The 22,958-nt window shown below is 37.8% G+C and overlaps 1 protein-coding gene across 3 annotated transcripts; it reads left to right on the top strand.

The window, feature by feature from the left end:
* The first annotated feature begins 6,137 nt into the window (after positions 1-6,137).
* On the top strand, positions 6,138-16,770 carry LOC147538895 (ABC transporter B family member 5-like). 3 transcript variants are annotated; one of them, XR_015226434.1, is made up of 14 exons: positions 6,138-6,272; positions 7,965-8,269; positions 9,003-9,057; positions 9,174-9,349; positions 9,748-9,969; positions 10,058-10,296; positions 10,633-11,161; positions 11,253-11,526; positions 11,637-12,481; positions 12,568-12,834; positions 13,036-13,299; positions 13,533-13,829; positions 14,547-14,982; positions 16,336-16,422. XR_015226434.1 is itself a non-coding variant. In XM_086644836.1 (14 exons), exons 2-13 carry the CDS (start codon positions 8,003-8,005, stop codon positions 14,901-14,903), a joined length of 3,792 nt encoding a protein of 1,263 aa, XP_086500962.1. In that variant the 5' UTR covers positions 6,163-6,272; positions 7,965-8,002; the 3' UTR covers position 14,904; positions 16,552-16,770. The 3 variants fall into 3 exon arrangements, 2 of the variants coding, with proteins under 2 accessions (XP_086500962.1, XP_086500963.1); XM_086644836.1 differs by lacking the exon at positions 16,336-16,422 and adding an exon at positions 16,552-16,770 and having other exon boundaries at positions 6,163-6,272; positions 14,547-14,904; XM_086644837.1 differs by lacking the exons at positions 6,138-6,272; positions 16,336-16,422 and adding an exon at positions 16,552-16,770 and having other exon boundaries at positions 7,797-8,269; positions 14,547-14,904.
* Positions 16,771-22,958: the final 6,188 nt, after the last annotated feature.

Raw genomic sequence — 22,958 nt, 5'->3', positions numbered from 1 at the left:
TCAAGGACACGTAAGCAGTCTTGGGATCCAGCCCTGGAAGCAGCGCTGCAAAGCATCTCGCTACATGAAAAATTATCGGGTTTCATGAACAACTCTCGTTCAGGTACACTCTAAACCTTAAGAATTTATTCAAATTAATTATACATTATCTTAATTGCATGTAAATTACTTTCATATGGTTATATGTGATGATCGAAAGAAATACTTTAAGTTCTTCTACTCCTTAGTTTCTCTTCTTTCGACTAAGGAGTGGCGGGACTCGTGATGATCCAAAAAATGGTCATCAGTTGACTACAGTGAATAAGTCAAGAAAGATCAAAATCTCAATGGGTCAACTCGTATCAAGTCAACAGGGAGGAATGTCGATTTTTCTTGAGTATCTCAGAGACTACAATTCACTGTAGCGGCAACAACATTAGTGTACTTCAGTTGACTGCATTAGACTGCCAGTGTAGTGACTGCATTAGACTGCCACTGTAGTGACTGCAATGCATTGTAGCGCCAACTACATTACTACGTCTACATTAGTGTACTGTTGTGCTCGTATTTATCAACCATTTCAATTGGTTTCATAGTTAAAAAAATTAAAGTTAACTGAATTTTTAATAGAAGTACTGTCAAAATCAAATATAATTTATTTAAACGTAACAATAAATTTTTAAGTGACGGTGTTAAAATTTAACTAGTCAATATTAATGCATGACCTCTTTCCAAAATAATAAAAAGTCATGTTCCTTTAGCAAAACTCGGTACATGTAACGCCCCAAGTCCTAGTTTCCATACCGACCGCCACGAAAACCAAGATATAGGGTATTCCGTCACGGAATCATAACATAATAATAATGAAAGCCAACTAAATGACAACCAATACATCATGGAGCTCATAAGAACTTATAAGTCAAACTAACGAATAATGAATTAATCATAATCTCTGAAATATCTGTTTGCATCAATTGGTAAACGAAACTGAAAGGAAATACTAAAAACCTAAAAAAAAGGAGTCTAAGCAACTATCTAATCTCGAAAACGAAAACTACGAAAGAAACTCTGAGCTGACGAACTGAGATCACACTGGTGACAACCCATGGTCTCTATCACCTAAAAAATGGTAGGTTGGGTCAGAACCCAGCTAGTAGATTTCCAAATCCCTAAAAATCTTGATATACCAATTCATAACTAAACAAAGATCTGAATAGACGAGAGGAAACAACAGTCTTAAACCAAGGCACAAGTTTCATACCAAATAGCACTTACTCAACCTATCACAACGTTGAGGAAGGTTTTAAAAAAATAACTTCCAATATGATGGGTTACAACCAATTTCCGAAGTCCACTAGTCGGCCTGATTTGGCCCTCGTGTTTGCACCGACTTAAACCTCTCAATAGACAAGAGATACCTCCCAAGAAGGGAATCCGTACAACACGAGCACTTCACATATGAGCAAGAGGCGCGCCAACTTCTGATTGGTAATATGCTTCTTATACAAGACGTATCAATGTGTGGTCCACAAGTTTCTACAATACATACAATTACCCGTGTTGGCATCAACTATCAAGTCAAGCCAACCACCAAATCGCAACAGAATATCCTCATCCATACTAGAACTTAAGCCCATGTCGATCAGGTATCGCATCAATAAACCTGTACTCGCAATCGACCATCGGGTCGAGCCAACTATGCCTAGTTCTGACTCTCATCACTTAACTGAATGATTCAGTCCATACACAATTCAAACAACATAACCACGAATTTTGTAGGTCGATGGAGAATCCAGCACCATGAATGTGGTTGGCAAGTTGAGTCCTCCAGCATAGACAGGCAGAGATACTTCTCTCAAGGTTTGTTTCTGCTCACCACTAGAGCCAATGAGTATAATAGATCAACAACATATGCTTGTCTCGTCTAAGCCCATACCCTGTCAAGTATGTAAAAATAATACATTAGCAGACGACCCATTATCAATTAATTTTTTTTTTACTAGGACATTAGCAATTGTAAGAGACAGGACGAGAGCGTCATGGTGAGGGTTGACGAGCCCCGTGACTTCACTGTTTACAAAGTTGATGATCTAATCAGTACAAGCTGGTGACGGAGCATTGGTTGAGTGTGTTCCAGGGCTGTGAGTTATCCTTGCGCTTCTTTTGGAAGCTAAGTGGTTGCCTCTGTTTACTTCTGAACCTCCAGTTATTATCGAGCATGTCTTTGTCGGGATTGGCGGCTCCAACTCTTTCGTTTGTTCATCCCTGAGCGCTATGATCTTTTTACCTTTATCTGTCAGCAGGTATGTGAGGTGCCCTCTTTTAAGAGCTTTGTCACCTCAAATCCCAAGGTTATACAATCTTCAGTGGTATGTCCTTGATCTAAATGAAATTCACACCACTTGGAGTTATAGCTTGGAGTTCTGATCTTACCTGCCCACCTCACGGTGTTGCCCATATCTTTCATCACAGCTATCACCTACCTGCGTTCCACAATGTGGTTGTGTTCTGTAAGTCTTGCCTTAGGGGGAGTCTGAACCCTCTCGTCAAGTCGTTTGGATGGTGGGTCCAGAGATCTCTTGTTCTCCCTTGGATTGGGCGCTTTGGTGGATTGATCTTTGTTCTGGCCTTCGACCGGGTCTCTTGAATCGTCGATCGCTAGATTGGTCGTCGTACGAATATCTTTTGTGGGGTTTGTCTTCTTCCCACCTTATCTCTAGCCAAGCTCTGGACAGTACGTCATCAAGGGTCATATAATTGAACTTGGTCATCTCTTTGTACAACTCTCCATCATGAAGGTGAAGGAGATGTCCTTCGACCAAAGATGCAATGCAAGGAATTTGTCGGATAGGACAATTGATGAAGAAGATCATCAAGTCCGGACGATTTAGGGGTTGTAGTGTTTAGCTAAAAACCAACTATGATCGTAAAATTACGAAGTAATTCGCGGCTATTTCTATTTTCGATTATTTCCTTAATCTTATTCAAAAGAGGATTTTTGGGAAACCTAATTAGGGTGGGACTCTAACTAGGGTTCTATGTAAGGTCTCTCAGGGATTTGAATAAGGTGTGAAATTTCTCAAGAAGTTTTCTTACTCTACAACATCAAGTAGAAGAGTGAAAGTGAGTTAATTCCCAAGTGATCTAACTAGTCAATAAAGAAGAAGGTGTTCTTCATATCAAACCACCATTGGAGTTCTAGCTAGACACAAGGTGGGAGATCCAGTTGATCATTCGGGTGTCTCGAGTAGAGGAGCAACACGTGGGATTGTTGGTATTCGCATTCGATTGGAAAGGTTCGAGGGAAAAACTGGCGATGAGCGTAATCCTAAACTCTTAGTTGATTATTAGATTATGCATGATGATCTTGGGACCTACTAGTGTTAGATATGAGATGTCTGAGATTCCGCTTAGAACACTAGGTGACACCACAACCCAATAGAAGGAGCTCTTTTTGAAGGCATCCACAACTATCTCGGTGTTGCAATACGGGATGGATACGTTCTCCCTGTTGAATCTTCCCACGTACTCTCTAAGAGGTTGTTCTCTCCTTTTTTGTATTCTGTATAAGTCGCCAGACAGCTTTTCTATCTTCTTGCTACTGCCAACTACTCAACAAAGATATCAGTCAGTTGTGCGAAAGATGAAACAGAATTGTTAAGAAGGTTTGTATACCACGCGGACTTGGGCCTACGAGGCTAGAGCCAAAGCTCTTGCCCATACATGCCTCTCTTAGGTCTCTTGGTATAGCAGCAGTAAACATGCGTTGCTTGTAGGAAGCAATGTGGTCAGCGAGATACGATGTACCGTTGTACATCTTCATATTCGGGAAGGTAAACTTCCTAGGAATCTCTACGAAAGCTATGACATCTACAAATGGTGAGTCAGCATAACTTTCGGACAGATTCTTTTTCAATGGAGTCGGGACCCCAGGTATGAGAGTAAGTAAGGCCTCTAGGTCTGCTAGCTTTTTTGCCAAGCCTTGCTCTAGAGAATTATCTCTAGGAGAGTGCGGGTGTGTAGGGATGTAGGTCACATTAGTCTGCAATGTAGATACAATAAATAAATGAGGAAAAACAGAGGATAGAGGAGCAGCCGTGGTCTGCGTTGTTGGACGTTGTTGTCATCCAGGTCTAGTTGAATGACGGGTCAATTTGAAGGCCGCTGTTTCTGTTCTGTTTGACTGTCCCAGAGTTGTCGAACGAAGGATTGGCTGGTTAGGCATGTCTCTTGCTTCAGAGGTCCTTCTAGCCTGCTCTTCAGGCTTCCGCTTTGTCTACCTAGGAGCAACGGGTCTTCGAGATGGTACGGCTACAGATAATTTCGTGATTTTTTCTTGCAATAATTGATTATCGGCTCTAGCCATGATGTTCTCTTCTTCCAAGACTCTGAATCACTGGGTGTTCTCTTGTGCCATCGGGATAAACTCAGTAATTAGTTGTCAGGTCCCTTCTACTAGCGCCAAAATGTGAGGGGCCGAAATGGCGGGTCAAGAAGTCAAAAGGACCGGAAGTTGGACCTTCACTTGTTAATATTTTTACGGGCATCGACGTCGTCTTTGGCCTTAACTTGTGACCAGAGATAAAACACACGTGACTGTGAGGTCTTTGGGGGACAACGGGGTGGTGCCTGCCAAAAGGACTGCGACGGTCAAGTCAGTAAGCTTGCAAGAGAAGTGATGAATACGTGGATATTATCCTTGGAATGTTACAGTTGGTGGGGTGGTCGGAGTTTGGCACGGCTCGTAGAGTGGTCGGAGCTCGGTCTCTACGGGTAGACTGACTTGGTTAGGGAGATAAAATGATAGCATGTGAGGCCAGTTCTTTAATGAGGCAGTCCAGGCGAGGCTTGCCTTGTTCAGGGGTATGTACCGTAAATAAAGTGGGAGGTTTTAGGATTTGACCTTGTATCCCTTGTATGTAGATAATCACATGGGTGATGTGGGAAGCTTTAAGGGTCTGACCTCTAGGAGAGGTAAAGTAAGCAAACCATTGATATTGATAAAGTAGGCGAACCCTTGATCACGTGGTTGTTGGAGAGAGAAAATAGATAGACCCTTGGGAAAGTCCTGTACTTGTACTTTCTCGGAAAAGTATAAGCTTGTTCCCTTAAGATGAGGTTCTGTATTTGTGTTTTCTAGGAGATATAAAGGTCTTGTACCCTCTGCAAATAATACTTGTGAGGTATTGTACCCTTTATGAACAGTATTTGACGAGGTCATGTATTTGGATGTAAGATTCTGACAGTACTTGGACCAGAGAGAGAAGGAGGATTATGTGATAGAGCGGAGTTATATGAAAAAGCAAGACTATAGAGAGAGAAAGCAAGTTATTGGTTGGTTGCCTAGGAATTGGATAATCAATGTCAAGCTCGGGGGCATTAGTCGATAACCCGATCCTTTGTATCATCTTCTTCTCGGTCATTTTATAGTGTCTTAGTCGACTGTCACCTGGCGGTGAGTTGTCTCTTTAATGCGGTAACGCGTAGAGCTCTCACCATAACTACAAAGATCGTAACCTCCTAACGTATGTATCCAAGATATTGTAACATCTCTCCAACGGATATACATCGGGACGTCTGTTGAGGAAGTGAGGGGGGCCTCTTTATCCAGGGTTGGATGTGTTTTGCATGTTTTAACGTTGCTTCGGGCTCCCCGTAGATAAACGAGTCGGCCCAATGAGCTATTAATTCATGGCCATGGTCACCGTGTAAGCCCATTAATTGTGGATTTCTGTGAGCGTTCCTGGTGACGTATATTGGCCCATACAACCTTTTGCTAATTTCTTACATAGTAAATAGGTAAGAATGATATGTATATCATAGTTCGAATAATATTTCGGTGACCTAGCTTAGTGTGCACGATTGCCTTATTCACCGAATATCCAACTCCAACACATGACTCCATTTATTATTAGGCAAATCTAAACAAGAATCCCATAAATATGGTACTAGACCTATATATAAACAATCAAATTTTTTTTGTTAGTCCAACCCAATCCACACTCATATTAGTTTGGAAGCAATACATTTTCAGGTTAAGTTATTGGTATCACTAGAAGATCATTGTAATAAAAAATTTGGGTAGAATACTTAATTTAGTAGTTTTCCAGCTAAAAGTCGTCTAAATGAAATAAGAACTTTGTTTACACTTACATATCACCACGTTATGCACCCACTTTTGTAATCTCTTCTTTGGCTTCTTCTCTTGACAAAGAAACTCTTTCTCTCCCTCTCTTTCTCCTTTTGCTTGCAATACTGTTTTTTCCTCGTTATGCCCGCTTTAACATTAACAGGTACTATCTGAGGATTTCATTTTCTTCTTTCCTTTGTTTTTGTTCTTTTTTTCATTCTTCAGCTGTTGGATTTTGGTATTTAGTATTCTTGAATAGTTATCCATAGAGACCATTTACATAATACTTGTATGAGATTTCTAGAGAACTTATGAAAAAACTAACAAGAAGTTAAAATGATCAAGATTTTTCATCTTCCTTCTAATAGAAATGATTTTTTTTTTTGAAAGTGATTTATAAAGTCATTACAATGGCATAGATACAAACTAAAGATGTGATAAGCACGATAACCGACGAAATTAAACTTTTTCTGAAACAAACAGACCTAAAACTCAACGAAAGAAAAGGCCTAGAATGATTATTTTTATGAATGAATGATTTTAGAAACTACCACAATTATATTTTCTTTAGAGCACCTCCACCGGTGTGCTCCAACCCTCCAAATTTTATTGGTTCAGAGACGAAGTACGTCGTGCCCCTCCAATTTGAAGTATCTAATTTGATTTTAAGTTTTTATTTTCCAGTCCTACTGCATTACGTTATAAACTCTGTATATGCTTGATTTTCTTAAATTGATAATAATGCCCCATTTTAATTTATGTATCTATATTTTATTAATAAATAACAATTTTAAGTTAATAGTTATTAGTTTCTTGTATAATATTTTATATTAAATTTTATGTTAAATATAAATAGTTAGATAGAATAACAATTTAAAATTATTTTGAAGGGTGAATAGTGTTTTACGGCTGGAGTGAAGCTCCAAAATGTGGGTCCGTTTGTAGGGAGGGTGTTGTTTTAGAAGGACATTTGGAGCTCCACCCTCGGAGACGCTCTTATATTGTGTTTGACTGATACATCGTAACACAAGAATGGACGTGTGTCGGACCTCAAAAATATGAAAATAGTTTAATGCCGATAAATTTTGGACATCAATTAATTATATGTTCTACGTGCAATTTAGTTAAATGAACAATTTTTATTTTTTTTGAAACAGTACACTAAGAGATGGCTCGACCCTAAAAACAAAGAAAAAATAGACAAACAAAAATTAACTTCTTATGTATGACCTACCTAGTCTATCCTCTTCAATGATGTTCATTACCTATGATGGAAACTTGCTAAAAACAAAACCCCGTATCTATGTGAGGTACAAAAAGTGGGAAAACTATCGTTAACTGCTAAGGCTTGGGGCGTCACTAGTGGTATCAGAGCCGAGGACGGCTCTTCGTCGAGGGTGGGGGGATAGTGATAGCCCCACATCGATCGCGAGATCGTGTCCAGAGCCTGGACTATAGGTGAAAGCTAGCGCTTAGTAAGTGGCGAGGCCTTTTGTGGGTGGGGGGGGGGGGGGGGGGGGGTCTTGGAGCATTCGCCAAGAACAAATCCCGTACCTATGTAAGGTGCAAAAAGCCGGGGCAATATCGTTAACTGCTAAGGCTTGGGGTGTCATAGATTTTCTTGCTATAAAATTTATCATTTAATTGGCAGAATGGAAACATTACAAAATAAATAACTTCAAATTATGAAGCTTATTTTAGTATTAAAATCTAGAATTTTATTTGAGTGTGAGCAAGAAGTAATCCTGAACCACCAAATCTCCCTAAGTTTAGAAAGATCTAATATTTTAACTGCATACATGATGTCCATTGCAGTAACTTATCTCAAATTTGTTTGTTATTTCATTGATTGTAGAAGATTGAGCTAGCTAGAACTTGTTGTGCATCCTCAATATGGATAGAATGTCAAGAGATGGAGATGGCCAACCTAATCCTGAAAAGAGCAAAAGAGAAGAAGATGAGGTCATTGCCAAAAGTATACCATTTCTTAAGCTATTTTCCTTTGCAGATACCAAAGATAAACTTTTGATGGTGTGGGGTATAACTACAGCCATTGCAAGTGGTATGACAATTCCACTTATGACCATAATGGGTGGAAATCTTATCAATTCTTTTGGAGATTCTAAAGACACCAAAGATGTGCTTAATAAGGTGTCTAAGGTAATGATGCATCCTTAATTTTATGATTATGATATAAACTATGTGGTTTAATCTATTTGATCAGGGCCTAATTCGTTTGTTTCCGCAAAATTTTCCATAAACACTCAGTTGAAAGTGTCTTGAATATATGTCAATGGCTAACCCGATTCGCAACCGAAAAGCCGTCTCAAGGCACATGACCCATAAGTTTGCACCTATCAGTTTTATCTCATGAGTGGTTTTTATCAGTGTAAAGGGCATATTTTGTGGGTTTTTCGGGAGAGGGTTAAGAGGCGGTTGAGTGTTAAGGTTTAGATAGCTACAAATATTAAAATCCTCGAGAAAATCTCTGTAATTTTGTTCTTCATCCATAGTGAAAATCATCGCGCCATTGTTTGTTGTGGAGTAAGTCTCACCAACCGAATCACGTAAAGCTTTTGTGCTTGTGTGATTGTTTACTTCTATTATTGTTTTTCTTGGTTTGCATGTTCTTTGCATAACAGTGATACCATCTTTATGAGCAATTTAAGATCCCAACTCACTTAATATAATACACTGAGTAACTATCATATACATTTGCATCCTTGCTCGTCACAGTATGTACAAAAACTTATATCATGCTAAAACACATGAATGAATACCACAAAGACATGAAACGAAACATGAAAGTTAGCGAAAACAAAACTCCCCTAATACCAAATGGAGTCCCAATGTTAAGCTTTTTGTGGCGGATTAATCTTCGTGTGATCTCCAGGTAGCATTGGAATTTGTTTATTTGGGTGTCGGGGCTGGTTTGGCATCATTCTTCCGTAAGTGGATATAGTTCTATATAATATTAAACAATTCAATACATTCTCAATGAGCACACACAAAAATGTTGTAACTTTTGATGTATGCTAAGAAAATCGATATTTGATTCTGCTAGAGGTGGCTTGCTGGACGGTTACAGGGGAGAGACAGGCAGCCCGAATAAGAAGTCTGTACTTAGAAGCTATATTAAGGCAAGATATTGCTTTCTTTGATCAAGAAATGAAAACAGGGGAAGTTATTGAGAGGATATCAAGGGACATATCTCTTATTCAAGATGCCATAAGCGATAAGGTATGTACTTAATACTACTAAATGAAAAACCATAAAATATTTGCGCTATATTCACTTGTTATAAACCTGGCCTAGTACTACATAATTGGCTTGAAAGGAAAGGGTTATCCATTGCTTATCTAATTTTCGTAGAAACAAAAATTCTAGTGTTCACCAATGCTGAAGATATTTAAGCCTGAATTCAAAGCAAAAGATGTGGTCACTTGGCACTCAACCTCCATGAGGGGATTGACTTTCATGGGAATTTAGAGACTGGCCTAGCGTTCATTGGAAACTGTCTTACAAGGAAAGGGTTGCCTAATATGCTATGTAGATTATAGTGCCACAAGATGTTGGACAATGAGTATACTTTTCAAGCTTAACGATTGATACCAGAATAATTTTGAACTTGTGTGTAGGTTGGCAAGTTTATTCAATTCACTACTACATTTCTAGGAGGTTTTATAGTTGCGTTCACTAAAGGGTGGCTTCTCTCGCTTGTCATGTTAACTTCTATTCCTCCCCTTGCGGTTTCGGCCGCGGTTTTCCTCATTCTTTTAGGAAAGATAGCATCCCGTACACAAGCAGCTTATTCCCAAGCAGGAAACGTTGCAGAACAAACGATTAGCTTAATAAGAACGGTACGTGCTAATCCCTTGCTTGGGAAATTTATTCTTGTTTGTTGTTTTCTACAGAATTTTAGAAGATAACTGATAACATTTCATACAGGTTGCATCATTTACAGGAGAAAAACAAGCTATTGATAAATATAACAAGTACTTGACAAGTGCTTATAAGTCTGGTATTCTAGAGGGCTTAGTTGGTGGATTGGGCTATGCTTCACCATTATCGATGAATTATCTTACTTATGCCTTGGGCACATGGTTTGGCGCAAGAATGATCATTGATAAAGGCTATAATGGTGGTGATGTTATTAATGTTATTATTGCCTTGTTGATGGGCGCCGTGTAAGTAGTTTACCCTTGCTTCTATGTGACTACTCAACATCGTTTTTATGTTGAGTTGATATTATCTCTACTTAGGCTTGAGCTCTCAAAAGCCCAACTAAACGTTTCAAAACATGCTAAGAGTGAGCTCGCATTTATACGACAGACTCCGCAAACTCCTCTAGCAATGCTGCGGAACTATCACAACTAGCATCTTGAATATGTTTCATTGTGATCATGGTTTAGCATATTATGTGTCTAGTAAACCCGTTTCTATTGAAGTTAATATAAGCACTCCAGTTTTGAATGAGTAAGTAATGGAAAGTTATTTAAGTTTTTCGAATGTTAATTGCTCAGGGCTCTCGGACAAGCATTTTCATGCTTGGGTGCATTTGCTGCTGGAAAAGCCGCAACCTCGAAGATTTTTGAGACAATAAATAGGAAACCACATATTGATTCACATGACACCTCTAGTGGGAAAACATTTGATGGTATTAGAGGAGATGTCGAGTTAAAAGATGTTTACTTCAGTTATCCTACTAGATCAGATGAGAAAATACTTAATGGGTTCTCTCTAAGGATGCTTAGTGGTATGACATCAGCTTTAGTTGGTCAAAGTGGAAGCGGAAAGTCGACTGTAATTAGTCTGATAGAAAGATTTTACGATCCACAAGCCGGTGAAATTCTAATTGATGGTATAAATCTCCAGGAGTTCCAGTTGTTGTGGATAAGAAAGAGAATTGGGCTTGTAAGCCAAGAACCTGTTTTATTTGATTCTAGCATTAAAGATAATATTGCATATGGAAAGGATGATGCAACTCTTGAGGAAATTAGGGTTGCAACTGAGCTAGCAAATGCAGCCAAATTCATAGATGAACTGCCTCTGGTACTTATGTTATTTTCCAGATATGTTTGAACTGTACTATAGACATGGTTATTATGCTTAGAAATGTGACTTTTTTTTCAAATGCATCAAGGGGCTAGACACATTGGTCGGGGAGCGTGGGACCCAGCTTTCGGGGGGACAGAAGCAAAGAATTGCCATAGCTAGAGCAATCCTGAAAGATCCAAGAATTCTTCTCCTAGATGAAGCTACAAGTGCACTTGATTCGGAGTCCGAAAAATTAGTTCAAGAGGCACTGGATGGGGTGATGGTTAATAGAACGACTCTCATTGTCGCCCATCGCTTGAGCACAATTAGAAAAGCAGATCTGATCGTTGTTATTCATGAAGGAAAGGTGGTTGAAAAAGGTATGGGATTTGACGAATTAATACTTTTCGTAGCATACGATTATGATTTTTTTTATCTCTCTTGAGCATGCCCATTTAATTCGCTGTTTTTTCACCGACTTAATTTTCAGGTTCACATTTGGAGCTCCTTGAAGATCCTGATGGAGAGTATAGCCAGCTTATACGCTTGCAAGAAAATAAAAAATCAAGCAATGACACGGTGAAACAAGAAATTAAGGTGGAACTTGAAAGACACTTAAGTCTTCAACGATCCATAAGTCACAGAGAACCAATGCATGGCATCCGCTCTTCCAGAACGGAATTTGATTTCCCTACAACACCCGGGCTACAAAAAGACTATGCACAGGACAGAGATGTCGTTCAACCTAAACAGGACCATAAAGTTCCTTTTTTTCGTCTTGCCTATCTTAATAAGTCGGAGTTTCCCATTTTGCTTCTTGGTACTATATTTGCAGCAATCAATGGAACCATATTCCCAGCTTTTGCAGTTATGTTTTCTAGTGTCTTCAAAATATTCTATGAACCTCCAAATCTCCTTCAGAATCACTCAAGGTTTTGGTCATTGATGTTTGTCACCCTTAGCATTATATCATTTATAGCAATCTCAGCGAAAACAATACTTTTTTCTATAGCCGGATGTAAGTTAATAAAGCGAATCCGCGCAAGGTGTTTCGAGAAGGTAGTGCATATGGACATTAGTTGGTTTGATGAACCTGAGCACTCGAGTGGTGCTATTAGTGCGAGACTTTCTACAGATGCAGCAATTGTTCCTTCTCTAATTGGGGATGCACTTTCACTACTTGTACAGAATATGGCAACACTTATTGTTGGTATAGGTATTGCTTTCGAAGCGAATTGGCAGCTAGCTCTCATTACCCTTTTTTTGCTACCCTTGCTAGGACTAAATGCATGGGCTGAAATGAAGTTCTTGACTGGTTTCGGTGCAGATGCTAAGGTTTGATTTGTATATGTACCATCAAAAGAAAGCTCAAACATAAAATTTACTTTTTGTATTTATCATCTATTATTTCATGATTGCAGATGATGTATGAAGATGCGAGTCGAATTGCTAGTAATGCTATTGGGAATATAAGAACAGTTGTTTCATTTAGTGCTGAACGGAAGGTGATGAAACTATACGAATACAAGTGCAAAGCCCAAACAAATATAGGTATAAAGCAAGGTTTGGTTAGGGGAATCAGTTTTGGTATCTCGTTTTTCTTCGTATTTTCAGTCTATGCAACTATTTTTTATGCGGGAGCAAGACTAATTCATGATGGCAAGTTAACAATTCCAAAGTTTTTTCGTGTAAGTCTTTCTATAACTCTTTTAATTTATCCATGAAAATACTTCTTCGAACATAGGAGATGGATGATGAGGTTTTCCTTCATATATAGACTGTATTATGACCGATACAATCGTAAATATACATAATATTATCAATTTTTGGTTGGTAGACCGAAATATGTTGAAATCTTATACCATGTTTATGATATTATTATTCTGCAGGTTTTCCTTGTTCTGACTGTAACGGCGATGGGAGTTTCTCATTCGATCTCAATGGGACCAGATTATGGTCAAGCTAAGGCTTCAGTTGTATCTATATTCAAGATTCTTGATCAAAAAGTAAAAGTTAACTCCTACGATAACTCCGGAATTACACTAGAAGATGTTAAGGGTGAAATTGAGTTTCGACATGTCAGTTTTAAGTACCCAATAAGGCCTGATGTTCAGATATTTCATGACTTATGCTTATCCATTAACTCTGGCAAGGTAATCTTTATTTAATATTTCTTACAACTTCTAACTAATACGATCAATGTTACCTGATACTCTACCCCTTGCTTACCACGTAAATTAATAACCTAACTCTACTATTAATAAACTGTTTGATTTTAAAATATGCTATAACAATCTTTCTGATTTATGTGACCGACGTTATAACAGGTTTCTGATTGTTTTTCAACTGTACCATGTTCTAAATTGTGACAATCATCATGTATCAGACAATAGCTCTAGTTGGCGAGAGTGGGAGCGGTAAATCAACTGTTATATCGTTATTGCAGCGATTTTATGATCATGATTCGGGTCAAATTACTTTAGATGGTATAGAAATCCAAAAATTTCAATTGAGATGGATGAGACAGCAAATGGGTTTGGTAAGCCAAGAACCTATATTATTCAACGACACTATTCGAGCTAACATTGCTTATGGGAAGGAAGCTGGTGAGGCAACAGAGATGGATATCATAGCAGCATCTGAGCAAGCAAATGCTCATCAGTTCATAAGTGGCTTACAACAGGTTAGAACTTATAACTCTGAACTTTTACTAAAGTCTAAGGTGGTGCGTGTTTTCGTTTCAATGTTAGATTTGAAATCTGAGTTGAGGTTTGAAATCTAACTTTTACGAAGAGAAATCCTATTTCCTCGCTTTCATTAGCAATTACAAATTCACAAACCTTCCCTTCGATGTAAAAGAAGATTTCGGCGTGAAAAGAGAAACCCAGAAGAGGTGCGACTAGGCGCTCTGAGGGTGGTGGGATTTCATCCAAAAAGGTGGCCCGGTGGTCTCCATAAATTACTTAGATTCTCACTAATAGATTCGTCGAAAATTAATCTGCCCAAATCCATAACCTGTGGCTTCATGCTGGAATCAGCTCGCTCTGCCGTCGAGCCTGAATCAGTTCCAAAGTAACTCGGCAAGTCAGGCCGAATCTGACTTCTTAGGCAAAAACTATCTCATCCCTTGTGACAAGACTAGTTGGTAAACGATCCAAAATTGAGGCATGCTAGATCTTAGAAGGGTGGTGGATCTAAAAGGAACAAATTCCTTTAGTTGATAAAGTTTCATAATGCATTACCAAATTTGTGTTAGTTGATTTGAATCCTTAACTGTTGTCCATTTTCACATCTTCTAGCATAGTATTTTTCAATCATCAAGCAAATGATTATTCACTTATGTTTTTTTTTTTACTTTACCCCCTCAACGCTAATTTTATTAACTTGGTGAAAAATGAAGGGTTACGACACAACTGTAGGAGAATGTGGAATCCAATTATCAGGTGGACAAAAACAACGAGTGGCAATTGCACGTGTGATTTTGAAAGCACCAAAAATATTACTATTAGATGAGGCAACAAGTGCATTAGATGCGGAATCAGAACAAATTGTTCAAAATGCATTGGATCGTGTCATGGTGAATCGAACCACAATTGTAGTGGCTCACCGTTTAACAACAATCAGAAATGTTGGTTTGATAGTTGTGGTTAAAAACGGGGTCATTGTGGAGAAAGGAAATCATGATACATTGATGAATATTAACAATGGAGTATATGCATCTCTAGTGGCAATTCAAATGGATGTTCCCACGAATTAAGGTCTTCCCCAAATTAAAGTCTTGTACAAATTGGAACCTTAAATCTTTATATTTTGTCTGATCTTCTCTAGACACAATTGTAGTCTTTGATATGAAAATTACTATTCTTGTTATGTTTCTCCAATGCCTACCCGTAAATCTTGAAATATTTTGACACTAAGATTAGCTGCAACACATGTGTAAACGTGGTTGTCAGTAACACTTTTCCGATGGCTTTCATTTAGGTCGTGTCATGGTGAATCGAACCACAGTTGTAGTGGCTCATCGTTTAACAACAATTAGAAATGTTGGTCTAATAGTTGTGGTTAAAAACGGGGTCATTGTGGAGAAAGGAAATCATGATACATTGATGAATATTAACAATGGAGTATATGCATCTCTAGTGGCAATTCAAATGAATGTTACCACGAATTAAGGTCTTCCACAAATTAAAGTCTTCTACAAAGTGGAAGCTTAAGGTGCTGTTTGTTTTTTTTAAATGCGTCTGAATCTGAATTGGCTGAATCTGAATTAGCTGAACTGAATTAGTTTTAATTAGATGTTTGTTTTCTAAATCTGAATTATTGAGTCTGAATTATATTTTTGACAATTATACCCCTCATTTATGTATTTCACCAAACAGACCCTATCTTTCATTTGCCCTAATACAAACTCTAGAAACCCTAGGTCTTTTATTTTTCTCCTCTCAAATATATCAGCCACCTCTCTCTCTCTCTCTCTCTCTCGTATGATAGAAAAAAAAAAGCCTTTCTCTATCTGACCGGAACTCTCGCCGGAACTCACTTCAAACTCCCTAAACCGATGGATAAGTAGGTCTTGCAGCTTTCTCTCCCTTTCTCTCACCGAACGGAAGGTGTGGTCGACTATCTCTCTCTAAACGAAGGTAAGATCTTGTCGAATCTCTTTCTCCTCACGTCGTCTCTCTCTCTCTCTGTGTGAAGGTTTAAAAGCTGAAACCTCGCCGAATCTGTGTTGTGTGGTGTTGGTCGTAGTGCATGCGGTGGTGGTCGTGATATGTGGTGGTGTTGGTATTGTGGTGGTGGTTTGTGTCTGGTTTGTGGTGGTTTTCTCGGTGGTGGTGGTGGTGGTTTTGTCGGTGGTGGTAGGGATGTTTTTGCCGGTGGTGGTAGGGATGGTTTTGCCGGTGGTGGTGGTTCACTGTTGGGACAAAAGTTTTTAATAAACAGGGGTAGAAATGTCATTTATCGAGTTTCAGCCATCTGACCTATTTTCAGACTTGTTTTAAAGTGAATATAATGGGCTTTAATTCAGCCAATTCAGACCTCTAACTCATTCAGCCAAAATTTCAGATTTTGTTAAATGAAAAAACAAAGATCTGAAATCTGAATTGACGACGACTTCAGATTTCAGATCTGAATTGATAAAAAAACAAACAGCACCTAAATCTATAATTTGTTTGATCCATCTTTAGACACACTATGAGGCTATGCATCATTGCTTCTTTTATCACTACATATTTGCTTTCTTCCTTCCTAAATAGCAAGAGATTCTTGTACTTTTTTTTTTTTGATGAAATATACTTACATTAAAACAAACCATCCATACAAAAGTATCTAATTTAAAGCAGAAATAAAAGATGGTGCAACATTCTAAATTCTTTTCTGACAATTGTTTCTGCCCCATTTAGCTAGAGCGTCTGCTTTGGCGTTGCATTTCCTGGGAGCGTAAGAGAAGATAATATCTGTGAACTGATTCTTGAGCGTAAGAGACTGAGAGATGACTAGTTTGGATTGCCAGTGTAAGCTATTACTTTGACCGTTAATGTACTGGATTATATTTTGATTGTCGCTCTCTATGTGAACATGTTGGATTTGCAGTTGAATGGCCCATAGTATGCTAAAGTGAATCGCCAAACTTTCACATCCTTCCGCATTTTGACCCCGAACTGTGTCTGCTGCTGCTATTATGAAATTTGCTTCATCATCATGTATGATGCATCCAATTCCTGCTGGTTTTGTGAGCTGTGTGAAGGAAGCGTCAACATTGACTTTAAGATAGGGTGTCGATGGAGGTCTTCATTTTTGTTGCTTTGGGTTATCCCTACATTTGTTAGTAATAATAGCTTCAATTTTGAGTGGCGTGGTTGAGGTGTTGTCGACGATGTTTTATGATGTTGCCTGCAATAGGCCTACTTAGCCCTAACTTGGCCCCGTGCTGATCCTTTCTCCCCTTTCCTCTCTCCCTCTCACTTTGGTGCCTGAAAAATTATCCTCTATCTCCTATCAACGAAAAGAATCCATCACCACCTTCATCACCACTAGGCACCTTTACCACCACAATGGACCTTCATCTCCTACACCAGCGGCATCACCACAGACGTTAGCTTCGTCACCACCGACACCAGCTTCATCATTCTCTCTTATATCTATGGGCTTTCAAATCACCATTTAAGGTCGATGATCAAACTCATATTTAACCTTTTAGAGATGAATTTTTATAAAATCAGAACTTTTTTTACATGTTGATGGTTTATTAATGATCTTTTTTCATATCAGTATGATTTTTTTTCATTATTTATACTCCATGATTCGATATTTCATGCTTAGGTTAAGTCGTTTGATGAGATATTTTTATTAGTCAATGAATAATAGTTAAGAAATCATAGTCTTTAAAATGAAGTTGATTAACATTTTGAAAAAAACTAAACTTTTATCGAATAATCTTCAGAAATTTAGACAGTTTATTATCTTAAATTATGAGTTCTGCCATTTGTTTTTTTTTTTTTTTTTTTTGCTTTTCAACAAAATATGAAATGTTGACTGAATTGACTAAATGGCTGAATGGGCTGAATAAAGGCCCATATATTTCAAACTTTGAAAACAAGTCTAAAAGCCAGCCAAACGTTTAAATATTCTAAAATGACAATTATGCACAAAAAAATTAGGAACCGTTTCCCCTTGTATTTTCCGAGAAATTCATTTCAGTAGTCAGAAAATTCACAAAGTTATAAATCATCAGGAATCTTCTCACCGTTCTCTCCCAATGGACTTATGTTTACCGCCATGAAGATGATGATAGTGATTACGATAATCTAGTAAAGTTTTTTAAATAGATTTCATCCAGTTGATCTTTTTTTATGCAGGGAGATTTTTGGAAGATTTATTTTAGCGGTTTCCTATTTTATTTAGTAGAGAATTATTAGTTTTAACAATTTTATATATTTAGGAAACTTTATAAGTTTAAGTTGTAGTATTTATTTATTTAGAAGTTATTATTAGAATTTGATTAGGTTTAGGAAACTAGTATTTTATTTAGGGTTAATTCCGTTTTGGCCCCCGATTTGTGACCAACTGGCCGTTTTGGCCCCCATAAGTGTCCGGTAGTTCGTTTTGGCCCCAAAAATTTCCTATTTGGCCCCAAATTTTATCCAACCTCCCAATTCTACCCCGGTGGCATTTCTGTAATTTTTATTTTTTCTTTTTGTTTGTCCACCTCATCTAATCTCTCCTCCACCACACCACCTCCTCTCCACCTCACCCTTCTTCTCCGGCGGGATGTTGCCGGCCGGAATAAAAAATTCCGGCCGGCCACTTTATTAAAAAAAAAAAAAAAATTCTCTCTTCTTCCTCCTTTCTCTCTCTTCTTCCTCCTTTCTCTCTCTTCTTTTTCCTTTCTCTCTCTTCTTCCTCATTTCTCTCTCTTCTTCCTCCTTTCTCTCTCTCCTCTCTTTATCTCTCTCTATTCCGGCGAAGGATTACCTTCGCCGGAAAATACTGGATCTGGGGTTTCCCCAGATCCAGATCCCCTTCGTCTGGGATTCCTGACGAAGAGGAGTTTCTTCGTCTAGAATCCCAGACGAAGAGGATCTGGATCTGGGGTTTCAAACCCCAGATCCAGAAATTTCCGGCGAAGGTTTAATAGGGAGATATAAAGAGAGGATGGAGAGAGAGAAGATGAGGGGAAAAGAGGAGAGAGAGAAAGGAGGAAGAAGAGAGAGAAAGGAAGAAGAAGAGAGAGAAAGGAAGAAGAAGAGAGAGAAAGGAAGAAGAAGAGAGAGAAATTTTTTTTTTTAATAAAGTGGCCGGCCGGAATTTTTTATTCCGGCCGGCAACATTCCGCCGGAGAAGAAGGGTGAGGTGGTGTGGTGGAGGAGTGATAAGATGAGGTGGATGATAAAGAAAGGTGTGATGTGGTTTTTTTTTTTGTTTTTAACCTTTTTCACAAATAATTCTGTTTTGGCCCCCGAGGATAATTTCGTCAAAAATTTAGCCCTTGGGGCTAAAACGAACTGTCGGACACTTATGGGGGCCAAAACGGCCAGTTGGTCACAAATCGGGGGCCAAAACGGAATTAACCCTTTTATTTATTAGAAGTTGTTATTTAGAGTTTGTTTAGGTTTAGGGAACCCCTAATGCTATATAAAGGGGATTCAGTAATTGTTTAGTTATTCAATATTATCAATAAAGTTCAGTATTTTAGTTTAAATCTTGTTAGTTTTGGGTTCCATAAGTATTAAGACGGAGATCTAAGGCTTTTCAAAGTTTCATAATTTTAGACGGCGATCTAATTCTTTTTGTTAGTTCTCCGCTGCGTCAGTTGGCATCAAGAGCGAGGTTTCTCCTAGATTAATGGCAGAAGACAAGGGTAGAAACACAACCCTCGGCGGTGAACGAGGTAACAATGCTATATGGGCAAAAAATTGACGGGTTTGAGTCATCAACTAGTCCAAGTGGTGGAGATGATTAACAACCTGAATGTCAATACAAACCCTATGCAACCTATTAACAGAGAACGTGTTGAGGGATTCGCCCACAACCAAGTTGTTAATGGAAACGAAGGAAGAACACGACCACTTCAACAATATGTTGTCAATCAAGAAAACGCAGGTAATTATTATCCTAATCACATATACCCGCGTAGAGATTATGATGAATACAAAATCAAAACAGAGATACCACTCTTCAATGGCTATTTGCCGATCGAAGAGTTCCTTGATTGGCTACATAAGCTCGAGCGACAAGTGGATATGTCATATATTGTTCCCGGCGAACAGATGGTAAAGATTATTGCTTGTAGACTCAAAGGATGTGTTGCTGTTTGCTGGGATCAGTTACAACGTCAAAGAGTGGGACAAGGCAGGGCTCCAATTCAGAATTGGCCGTCCATGAAAGAGAACTTGAGGGAGAGGTTCTTACCTCCTGATTATCAACAGCACTTGTTCAGAATATACCAGAACTGTAGACAAGGGTTGGGTTCAGTGAGTGAATATTACAAAGAATTCTCAAAATTGGCTCAAAGAAACAGTATGAAAAGCATTACAAAACCTGATAATGTTTTAATAGATTAATTTCTGAACGGATTAAAATTTAGCTTGAGATGTAGTTTGAGAGAAAAGGTGAGGTTAGTTAATCTATGTGTAACAATATTATTCATGAAACAAAATCCGACGTTATTGTGTTCAAGGATAAGTCTCCTAATATCAATTTACACAATGAGAAAATTATTTCAGAAGAATTGATTCAGAAAATTGAAATAAAAGAAGTTGTTCAAGAATTTTAGTCAAAGAGAATTGTTAAGAAAATTGAGTTAACGGAAGTTGTTCAGGAAATTGAGACAAAGAACGTTGTTCAGGAAATTGAAGTGGTTCAGAAAATTGAGTCAAAGGAAGTTGATTCAAAAATAGGTGAGAATCTTCGCAAGTTAGACTTTAGTCCAATTGAATTTCCTTTATACGAAGATCCGTTCTCAGAATTTTGCGAATCTCAAATTGTTACACATAGATTGACAAGTAATTTTATTCAAAAGTCTACATCAGAGTTCGCAATTTTCAATCTCCAAGTTCATGACATTCACAAGTTTGTTTTTTGGGTGTAAAGGGAGTTTGAATCACATCACAATTACAGTCAGAAATTTTTTTTGTAACATAATAAAGTCTTCGGTCCAATCTGAAAGTTTGGTGATTCCTATGCACAATTCACGAAAAAGTAATCCCAAGGGTGTACCATTCAAGATAACCTTCCAATCAATTAGTAAACTCGAGGCGAGTTTCTTTGAAGTGGAGGAGACTGATGCAGGGGATTTTTGGAAGATTTATTTTAGTAGTGTCCTATTTTATTTAGTAGAGAATTATTAGTTTTAACAGTTTTATATATTTAGGAAACTTTATAAGTTTAGGTTCTAGTATTTATTTATTTAGAAGTTATTATTAGAATTTGATTAGGTTTAGGAAACTAGTATTTTATTTATTAGAAGTTGTTATTTAGAGTTTGTTTAGGTTTAGGAAACCCCTAATGCTATAGAAAGGGGATTCAGTAATTGTTTAGTTATTCAATATTATCAATAAAGTTCAGTATTGTAGTTTAAACCTTGTTAGTTTCGGGTTCTATAAGTCTTAAGACGGAGATCTAAGGCTTTTCAAAGTTTCATAAGTTTTAGACGACGATCTAATTCTTTTATTAGTTTTCCGCTCCGTCATTTTTTAACGATTTGATTAGAATTATTTTTGCATATTTGAAAATTATTTGCAGATCAGCTAAAATTATTGCAGGTAGAGAGAAAAAATAGGTGAGGGTTTGGTTGCTCGAGTAGGGACAAAAATGAAGCAGTATAGGATATAGTTTAAGAGAAGTTGCGTGTGCGGTAGACAAAGAAATGAAGTTAGGTGTGGTATGTTGAAGAGATTGTGTTGTAGATAGAGAAAGCATGTTAGGGAAGAGGAGACTACGTTGGGATAAAGGAAGAGAGAGAGAGAGAAAAAAAAATAGGTTAGGGCTTAGAATTAGAGGAAGTTTTTTTGATACATCAATAAGATGTGATAAACACAGTAACCACCGAATTTAAAGTCGTACAAAATCGAAGGAAATTATGAGTGCTTTAGTGAGAGAAAAGAGTTTAGGTGTGGTCTTTGGAAGAGATCGAAGGCGATAAAGAGACAATAAAGAAAGTAGGTTAGGGTTTAGAATTGGAAGAGGAGATGTTTGTCTAATAAGGATTAGTTTTATACATTTATCATTTTTTTCATGGGTATAAGTCTCAAAATAAAAATTCATTACTATTAATTCAGATTGAAAAACAAACATTGTAAATCGTAAGCTGATTCAACCAATTCAGATAGTCAATTCAAATTCAGATATTTCATGTTCGGAAATTAAAAAGAAGCAAAAACAACCTAAGATATCTAGAACAGTAAGAGATTATAGGGTTATTTCTCGAAAGACCCCCTACTTTATCAAAAATATCGTGAAGACCCCCTTTTTCAGTTACCTTTAAATGTCCGTTAACTTGTCATCACCTCTCTCTCCTCCATCTCAACACCTCTCTCTGCCACCTCATCCTCTCGCCACCTCATCTTCACCGGCGAAGGTTGTTGTTCTCTCTCCTTTTATCTCTCTTTGCTCTACTGTTCTCTCCCTTCCTCTCCCTTTCCCTCTATTCTCCCTCATGTTCTCTCTCTTCTTCTCTCTTCTGACTCTCTATCTCTCTCTATTATGATCCGAGTTTCTCTCTCACGAGAAAGCGGGACCAAAATTCTCTCTAGATTCAAAACTTGTTAATCAACTAGATTCGTTTGAGACCAATCTCTCAATTCTTGTTCTATTTGTACGGTTCATATCAAATGTGTTCTTTTTATTGAGATTGTTGCAATCAGGATCCTTTAGATGAGATTGTTTCAATCGATTTCGAAAGAGATAATAGCGACGATCTGTATAACACTAATTAAACCAAATTGTATAACACTAATTAAGGTTAGGGTTTCCCGTCGATTCCTTCGAAGTTACTGATCTGTTGAAATTTCTCTTTAGTTATCAATTTCTTCAGTATACGAAGTTTATATACCTTGGAAGTAAGACGACGTCTAGGGGTTTTGAGTTCGTTGTCCTCAGCATTTAGAGTTGAGTTGTTGACATGTTTTCGACTTTGATTGGAAAATTTCAATTTGAAAGTCTGGGAAAAGCTAGTTTGTTGTTTCGGAGTTAATCGGGCCAAGTAACATCGTGATTTCAGGTCATGATCTTTGTAGAAGATAAAAAATTAACACCTGATTTCAGCAACCATTAATTCCAGAGAGAGATAGAAAGTGAAAAGATAGAGGAA

Source organism: Eschscholzia californica, unplaced genomic scaffold (assembly GCF_041429995.1).
Source record: "Eschscholzia californica isolate CP2 unplaced genomic scaffold, dmEscCali1.0.p SCAF_5, whole genome shotgun sequence".
NCBI classification, from domain to species: domain Eukaryota; kingdom Viridiplantae; phylum Streptophyta; class Magnoliopsida; order Ranunculales; family Papaveraceae; genus Eschscholzia; species Eschscholzia californica.
This window is presented reverse-complemented; position numbering and strand designations above follow the sequence as displayed.